General features: G+C 31.5%; 1 protein-coding gene across 1 annotated transcript; it reads right to left on the reverse strand.

The window, feature by feature from the left end:
• Positions 1 to 8,929: 8,929 nt before the first annotated feature.
• LOC139850139 (uncharacterized) lies at positions 8,930 to 9,787 on the reverse strand. Its single transcript, XM_071839728.1, has one exon. It carries the CDS (start codon positions 9,785 to 9,787, stop codon positions 8,930 to 8,932), a length of 858 nt encoding a protein of 285 aa, XP_071695829.1.
• Positions 9,788 to 9,997: the final 210 nt, after the last annotated feature.

A 9,997-nucleotide genomic window follows, 5' to 3' on the forward strand; every position in this document is an offset into this window, starting at 1 on the left:
TAACCTCGATAGATACGTTGCCCTTTCGCCAACGTTACCGGGGAATCGTTTATATTCACCACATTAGCAATAAACTTACCAACAACTTCATTGATCTTTGACTTTCCAAAAAAAAAAAAAAATCATTATAATTATCGAAACCCTATCATATACTCATTCGTACCTTATAACAAGAATTGCCATACCAATTATTGAGAATCAGCAATCAGTATTTTGAAACCTCGCAGCATGTCTACATCAACAATTACATATACACACAACGTCTACCTCCAAGACTTACATTCTTTGAATGAGAAATTTCTGAAAAACACCCTAAACTGCGAACCAGTTCTCGAAATTTTGAAAAATGCTGATGAAGCAGCAAAAACTGTAAACGACCTTAACAGTAAAAAGTTGGATGATAAAGGATAGTATATTGGCAAAGCTAAAGAGAAGCTTTGGAACTGGAAAACGGATTGAGCAAAGTATGAATGAGGCTGTGGACAAATCACAAAGGCTGAACCTGCCTTCAAAGAATCCAAATGATTCAGTACTTGCTGAAGTCATTAACGAATACCTTGCTCCTGACTCTAAACCCTTGCGGACAATATCCTTCATCATCCTCTGATATTAGACATTCTAAGATATCATCGTATCTTTCATTATAAATATCATCCATACTTCTGAAGATATTTTTATAATTATTCTTATCTGAAATCATTTACCTCTTCGCGCTATCTGTATTATATCATAAAAGAAACTATTTTAGTTTCTAAATTCTGAAACATTCGAGTTTAAAATAGGAATATTCTTGAAGAAGTGTTGGGAGCTGAAGCATGAGTTAGTATAATATAATGACACTTGATCAACGTGATTATATTACAGTAATTCATGCTGAGTTTCTAAATGAAACATGATGACTCACAGATCATAACATCATCATGTGCTATGTTACACGACTCTTGTATTCTCTTTGATCTCTAAATATCAAGAAAATATTTCTTGATGATTCGGCCTTTTCCGAGGTATTCTGGTAATTTGACAAGTCAAGATCGTGTCATTACAATTTCCTTCCTAGAACATTAACAATGTTCATTCCGAAATTTTTATCTGCGAATTCTGGACCATTACAAGCGGTGCTTAATCGCAAGAAGAAGAAACGGAAGGACAAAGCTCCGAACTAGAAATGGGAGTATAAATCATAGCAAATAGAAGAGAGCATTAACTGTGGATGACAATGATTATAGAAGAAGCAAGGACTTTGAAATATAATGGAAGATATAAAACTCAACAACAACCCAGAAATCACAAACCGTATATATCAATTCATATAGCAATATAAAGACACGGGAGAACTAAAAACACTATAAAACCAAGAGTATAGTAGAAGTAAATAGATTCTTCCGGAGGCAGATGAAAAAAAAGAGCGACAGATATGAAAGTGAGGAGTATATCAAGAATCAGCACTGGATGAAGCATATTGACAAATACTTTAAAATATGAGTTGAGAAGGTGTGAGTTGTAAGAAAACAAATGAGGTGGATTTATAGTGAAATATCCGACAGAGAAATCAAAATGGATTATCGCATTAATTCGAAGAGGATCATAATTTCCTTAATCGCCGAATAATCAAATCCAATATAGATTACAAAGATTTTCTTTTCGGAGATCAATCGTGATGACGTCAAAAGATACGACGAATCACTATTATCTTATTTCATTCATTTACGATAACTTCACTCATACGCTTCGAGTAATCGAATTATTTTATCCATTCTTCTTGAACATGATAAAACTCTATAATCGTTATAATAACATTCTCATTGTTAGTCATGACGACCTCTATCAAATTTCTGGGACGAAATTTCTTTAACGGGTAGGTACTGTGACGACCCGGAAATTTCCGACCAAATTTAAACTTTAATCTTTATATTATTCAGACACGATAAGCAAAGTTTGTTAAGTTAAATCTCAAGAATTTTAAACTGTGTTCATACATTCATTATAACCTCGACCAAATTCCGACGATTTACGAACCGTTATATATAAATAGATATGTATATGTATATATATATTATAACTTGAGAATATTAATAAAGTATTAAACGTATAATACTTTACACGAACGTATTTGTTTCAATATGATTTTCGACGAAAAAAAAATATATTAAATGATTGAATTATCAGAAACATTGAATTATGATTACAGGTCTCTGTTGAGAGGTCCACTATGATTTGAGAAAATCTATTCCTCTTAACGATATTCAGAATAATTTGTAAAGCTATTTATAAATAAAAACAAAAAGTGTCATTTACGAAAGTTAGACAAAAGTTAGTGGAGAATTGGTTTCCATAATATTCTATTAATCTATTTTCAAACGTATAAAGACGTTTTCAGTTTAAAAAGAACTTTATTATTAAAACGTATATAACTTTTATAAATATCTAGAATCACTTTTGACAACTCATTACTTAACCAGTATAATAAATATAATGATATTTATATTTTATTTCATTAAATATATATAACGATTTAAATTAATATTATATATATTTATACGCGTATTATACATACATAGTTTTTTATACTTTTACTATACTTTAACTTTACCTTTACTTTCCTTTTACTTTACTTTAACTTTAATAATTCATACTTTAATAATTCACTTTAATAATTCATACTTTAATAATTCACTTTAATAATTCACTTTAATAATTCATACTTTAATAATTCAGTTTAATAATTCATACTTTAATAATTCATACTTTAATAATTCACTTTAATAATTCATACTTTAATAATTCACTTTTATAATTCAAAAATCTATTATAAATAGAATTCAATAGGTTTCATTATTTCATAGAAACTTGAAAATATATTTCTCTAAACTCTCTCAATTGATATATATATATATATATATATATATATATATATATATATATATATATATATATATATATATATATTTGCTCTGTATTATTTCAAGATATTATTAGTATACATAAAAATATTACGACGGAGTGCTGTCCGAGTGATTTCAAAATAGTTTTTTTGAATGAGTCGAAGCTAAGGAAATTATGGGTTATAGCTATGGAGGTGATGGGTATGGTTCATGGGTATGCTCGTGAGGTCAATCTAGTGTTTATCATCTCCGTTGCGTCTACGTACTTTCCTGCAATATTGAATCTCAATATTGATACGTTCGTGAATCCGAGGCCAACCTTGCACTTATTAAATGACGTTATATGTATTTTTACTACGAAATACAGTATTGTGAGTTTCATTTGCTCCCTTTTATATATATTTTTAGGACTGAGAATACATGCGCTGTTTTTATAAATGTTTTACGAAATAGGCACAAGTACTAACACTAATTCTACGTGGGTTTAAACCAGAAATATACCCTTAGCTTGGTAACATTAAACTACTTGTCTATGTACGGTAGGCGCGAATCCTAAAGATAGATCTATTGGGCCTGACAAACCCCATCCTGACTATGGGATGCTTTAGTACTTCGAGGTTATTTTAAACACACCTGATCTGGTGTACTTCAGAGGGTAAAACATGAACGTTAAGGCTTGTTACCGGGTGCCTACAACTTATAGAATACTTTTATACACTTGCGAGTGTACATATATTTATAAACGGAAATCTTGTGGTCTATTAATATATTGAAATGATTGTTATGATAAACCTGTGAACTTACCAACCTTTTGGTTGATACTTTAAAGCATGTTTATTCTCAGGTATTAAAGAAATCTTCCGCTGTGCATTAGCTTATTTTAAGGATATTACTTGGAGTCATTCATGGCGTATTTTGAAAGACGTTGCATTCGAGTCATTGAGTTCATCAAGATTATTATTAAGCCAATTATAGTTGGATGTATTATGAAATGGTGTGCATGCCGTCAACTTTCGTTGTAAAGAAAGTTTGTCTTTTAAAAACGAATGCAATGTTTGTAAAATGTATCATATAGAGGTCAAATACCTCGCGATGTAATCAACTATTGTGAATCGTTTATAATGTATATGAACGGGTCCTTTCAGTTCAATATAAAACCATAGCAATTTGATTCACTCAAAACGGATTTAAAATGAAGAAGTTATGGGTAAAACAAGATTGGATAATTTTTCTCATTTTAGCCACGTGAAAATTGGTAACAAATCTATTCCAACCATAACTTAATCAACTTGTATTGTATATTATGTAATCTTGAGATACCATAGACACGTATACAATGTTTCGACCTATCATGTCGACACATCTATATATATTTCGGAACAACCATAGACACTCTATATGTGAATGTTGGAGTTCGCTATACAGGGTTGAGGTTGATTCCAAAATATATATAGTTTGAGTTGTGATCAATACTGAGATACGTATACACTGGGTCGTGGATTGATTCAAGATAATATTTATCGATTTATTTCTGTACATCTAACTGTGGACAACTAGTTGTAGGTTACTAACGAGGACAGCTGACTTAATAAACTTAAAACATCAAAATATATTAAAAGTGATGTAAATATATTTTGAACATACTTTGATATATATGTATATATTGTTATAGGTTCGTGAATCAACCAGTGGCCAAGTCTTACTTCCCGACGAAGTAAAAATATGTGAAAGTGAGTTATAGTCTCACTTTTAAAATCTAATATTTTTGGGATGAGAATACATGCAGGTTTTATAAATGATTTACAAAATAGACACAAGTACGTGAAACTACATTCTATGGTTGAATTATCGAAATCGAATATGCCCATTTTTATTAAGTCTGGTAATCTAAGAATTAGGGAACAGACACCCTAATTGACGCGAATCATAAAGATAGATCTATTGGGCCTAACAAACCCCATCCAAAGTACCGGATGCTTTAGTACTTTGAAATTTATATCATATCCGAAGGGTGTCCCGGAATGATGAGGATATTCTTATATATGCATCTTGTTAATGTCGGTTACCAGGTGTTCACCATATGAATGATTTTTATCTCTATGTATGGGATGTGTATTGAAATATGAAATCTTGTGGTCTATTGTTACGATTTGATATATATAGGTTAAACCTATAACTCACCAACATTTTTGTTGACGTTTAAAGCATGTTTATTCTCAGGTGAATACTAAGAGCTTCCACTGTTGCATACTAAAATAAGGACAAGATTTGGAGTCCATGTTTGTATGATATTGTGTAAAAACTGCATTCAAGAAACTGATTTCGATGTAACATATTTGTATTGTAAACCATTATGTAATGGTCGTGTGTAAACAGGATATTTTAGATTATCATTATTTGATAATCTACGTAAAGCTTTTTGAACCTTTATTTATGAAATAAAGGTTATGGTTTGTTTTAAAAATGAATGCAGTCTTTGAAAAACGTCTCATATAGAGGTCAAAACCTCGCAACGAAATCAATTAATATGGAACGTTTTTAATCAATAAGAACGGGACATTTCACTATGTATTAAGATTTGTATGAAGATAGACGAGAGATGAGTGAAAGAAGACAAAAAAAAAGTGAAATGGCGAAAATACCCCTGGTTACTATTGGTAAATAGTGAAACAGTGTTTTGTCTATTAGATTGTGGCTGAGGTTGGTGACTGATGGTGGTGGCTTCCCAGGATAATTTCTTTTGGTTTCTGCTTCCCGATTCGAGCCGTGTTTATTTGGTAGTTTGTTTCCAAATTTATTTTAATCTTTTGTTACAAATTTATTGTATTTGATTAGTTAATTTTCTTTAAAAGATTCATGTTTAGACCTTCATTTTTGTTTATTTATTTGTTGTTGTCATGTTTTAGATCTAGTTGGTGGTGGTTGAGTCACGGTGTGGCGCCGGAAATGGTCGCCGGAGTTGGCCGTCGGTGGTTAGTATTGTGTCTACGATGGTGGTTAGAATATCTTGTGTATCATGTTTAAGGATTTGCTAATTTGTTGTTTAGTTGTGGTTTTTTGGTTTGAAGATCTTGTGTATCATGTTTAAGGATGTTCTAATTTGTTGTTTCTTTGTGGTTTTTGTGTTTGCGTAAAAAAAAGTTGTACTCTATGTATTAAGAGTTGTATGAAGACAGATGAGAGATGAGTGAAAGAAGACAAAAAAAAAAAAAAGTGAAATGACGAAAATACTCCAGGTTACTATTGGTGAATAGTGAAACAATGTTTTTTGTGTTTGCGTAAAAAAAAGTTGTACTCTATGTATTAAGAGTTGTATGAAGATAGACGAGAGATGAGTGAAAGAAGACAAAAAAAAAAGTGAAATGACAAAAATACCCCTGGTTACTATTGGTGAATAGTGAAACAGTGTTTTGTCTATTAGATGGTGGCTGAGGTTGGTGACTGATGGTGGTGGCTTGCCAGGATAATTTCTTTTGGTTTCTGCTTCTCGATTCGAGCCGTGTTTATTTGGTAGTTTGTTTCCAAATTTATTTTAATCTTTTGTTACAAATTTATTGTATTTGATTAGTTAATTTTCTTTAAAAGATTCATGTTTAGACCTTCATTTTGTCATGTTTTAGATCTAGTTGGTGGTGGTTGTGAGTGATGGTGTGGTGCCGGAAATGGTCGCCGGAGTTGGCCGTCGGTGGTTAGTATTGTGTCTACGATGGTGGTTAGAATATCTTGTGTATCATGTTTAAGGATTTGCTAATTTGTTGTTTAGTTGTGATTTTTTGGCTTGAAGATCTTGTGTATCTTGTTTAAGGATGTTCTAATTTGTTGTTTCTTTGTGGTTTTTGTGTTTGCGTAAAAAAAGTTGTACTCTATGTATTAAGAGTTGTAATGAAGGTAGATGAGAGATGAGTGAAAGAAGACAAAAAAAAAACAGTGAAATGACGAAAATATCCCTGATTACTATTGGTGAATAGTGATTTTTTGTGTTTGCGTAAAAAAAATTTGTACTCTATGTATTAAGAGTTGTATGAAGATAGATGAGAGATGAGTGAAAGAAGACCCAAAAAAAAATAAAATGACGAAAATACCCCTGGTTACTATTGGTTAATTGTGAAACAGTGTTTTGTGTATTAGTATATATACTAGTTGTGGAGCCCTCGTTTCGCGCCGGGGGCTCCGTTTTGAATGCGAGTTAAAAAAAAGTGTTGATCTATTTTGTAAAAAAAATAAAAAATTTCGACATCTAACATTGAAGGGTTGTTCCTTTGTGAAAGTTGCTTCTTTTAGCGTTCGTTTTTTTTATTTAAAGTTAGTTGATCTATTTTGTAAAAAAGAATATTTTTCGACATCTTTTGGTAGCATTGAAGGGTTGTTTCTTTTATGAAAGTGGCTTTTTTATCGTTTGAGACAAAAAAAAAAAGTAATACAGTATTAGCGTGGTGAGTGTTATTATTCAATATTTTTAGTGTTAGTGATGGGATAAATAATATTATAGAATATAGGTATAAAATGGGGGGAGGGTTCGATTTGTATTTTAATGAAAGTTAGGGGGTTGGGTGTGTGGAAAATGAAATATTAAATAGTACTATAAAATGGAGGGATCGATTTGTATTTTAATGAAAGTTAAAGGGTTGGGTGTGTGAAAAATGAAATATTAAATAGTACTATTTATAAGACAAATTTTATTTATTAGTTATATTAGTAATAGTAATAGTAATAGTAATATAAATAATTATTGGGTTGATTTGTATTTATTTTTTATATGATTAATTGATAGTTCATGTATATTGGTAAAAGATGGAGTCAAGACGTGTTGCTTCAAAAATTCTGCTGTTGTATCCCCTATTTGGGCTTTGGTGTTTTTTTATATATATATCAGCCTTTTCAAAAAAAGGACGTGGTTTAGAGACTAGATGCGGGTTAGAGACTAGAAGTGAAGATTGTGAGTTTAGAGTGTTACTGTTGTCATTAGGATGAGAACATGAGGTCTATACAAAAAGAACGTGGTTTTCGACACACTATTCACTAATTTTTTTATTTTTTTTAATCAAAAAATAAGGTTTTCTTTAGTGTTTACCCCTGCTGACAATGAAAAATTTATTAAATTTTTAAACTCGCCCCATCTGTATCCGGGTTCAAGTTCCGCCACTGCCCTTCCGAGACTATTATAGAATCGATTTAACAAAATAAATTAATCGTTAATTTCAATATTGAGTTCCGAATACTCAATATTAAGTTTTCAACAAAATACATATCTAATTGATTCTAGTGTATAGTGTATAGATGAACTTTGTAGACTTAGAAGTCTTAGAAATCAATAGTAACAGTTCCTAGGTGATTGCGAATGAAAACAATACACACAAACAGTTAGGGTTTGGGGAAAGTGAGTAACCCTTGAGAGAAACTCGTATCCAGATCTCCATTTGTACGAACGTGTTTCTAGTCCGTTTGGATGTATCATTCATCCGCATAGAATGAACTGATCCGTACACATGACATACTTATCCGTACGGATATAAACTTGAGTTTAAACATTACCAGAGGTACATTTGATCAACTAACAATATAATAAACGTATTAAATATACAAGTCAATCAAATACGCAATAACCAAAGTTCATTAATATATCAAAGTTCAAATACAATGACTAACTAAATGATAAACCATATAAAATAGTAATCAGGACTTATATATTTATGCACCGCGGAACAACTATTTTCTTAATCCATCACTACTTATGTGTGCCCACAATTAGTTATGTCAAAGATTTATATACCTAGATCCGTTTACTTATTACAAACTAAAACATTAAAAAATAAAATATCTAATATAGTTAGTGACCGGAAAGGAAAACTTTTTTATATATGAAAAGCCTTCATATATAAAAAGTCTACTTTTATTTATTAAACAAGGTTTACAAATTGACAGGAGGACCCTGCTTATAGGCAGTAAAAATGCTTTCAAGTTAATAACGACACAATCTACATACTGATAAATGATAATAAAATTCCATTAATTACCAAACGAAATAACATAATTTATAAGAGGTCTTTTTAAGTACTAACACCTGCATTTTCAAGATTTGGGGGAGTTCTTGTACGTGTAGCACATGGCATTTTGTTGTAACCAATCCAAACTGTTTCAAGCTCTTCACTTCCATTTTCCATTTGCATAACCATTTCATCTAATTTTTTCACTTTCTTCATCTTCATAACCATCAAACCAATAAAACAAACCAAAATTGTCAAAAACGCAGCCCCAATCCCCCATCGAATCCACACTCTTCCCTTCTTCCTATTCGGCATAACAACCGAAAACCGACCATAGCTTCTTGCATAACACACATTTCCAACATTCATGTCACTCAACAAAACTTCACCATTTGATCCACCAAAATAAGCACATTTAGCCCCTGGAGAAAACTTCAAACCCCGGAAATGAACTAATATTGGTGCATGATCACTTATATTAAAGTCAAGATGTTTAACACTTGTGGCTATTGGGTTTGATGCATCATAAACTTTAAAACCCATAACGGACGACATTAGCGTATACCCCGGAACTTTACGATTATAAAACTTGGATGACAAGTTTCCAAAATCTTGAAACATTATGACAATTCTTTTAACATAAGGCACTGGGAGAGTTCTTGAAGGAATTTGAAAACTGCTAAAGTTTGCACCTTTATTCCACAATGTTTTGCTTCTGAGTCTAACATAAGAGACATGAATGCCTGATAAATTTGCAGGTAACGTGACGTCGTAAAGTGTGCCGGTTCCATGTTTCTGCTTGTGAGATAACAGAGTTTTGAGAGTATGTTCATGGAGAATAACATCTAGTGCTTCATCAGAGATTTGAGCATAAGTACAAAAAGATGAGCAGAGAAGAATGATCAATATGATATCTTCCATTTTTACATACATTTTGAGTTGTTGGTTAATTAAGCTTAACTAGTGTTTGTTTAAGAATTGGTGCAAATTGTTTCATTGAAACGATTTGCACCAATAATGCCATATTTGCTAATGATAACTCCAAAGAATAGGTGGGACCAAAGTTATCAAATTGCCATCATGCTCATAGGATGCTATCATGCTCATAGGATCGTATGATTTTAAATGCTT

This window comes from Rutidosis leptorrhynchoides, chromosome 5 (assembly GCF_046630445.1).
Source record: "Rutidosis leptorrhynchoides isolate AG116_Rl617_1_P2 chromosome 5, CSIRO_AGI_Rlap_v1, whole genome shotgun sequence".
Lineage (NCBI taxonomy): Eukaryota > Viridiplantae > Streptophyta > Magnoliopsida > Asterales > Asteraceae > Rutidosis > Rutidosis leptorrhynchoides.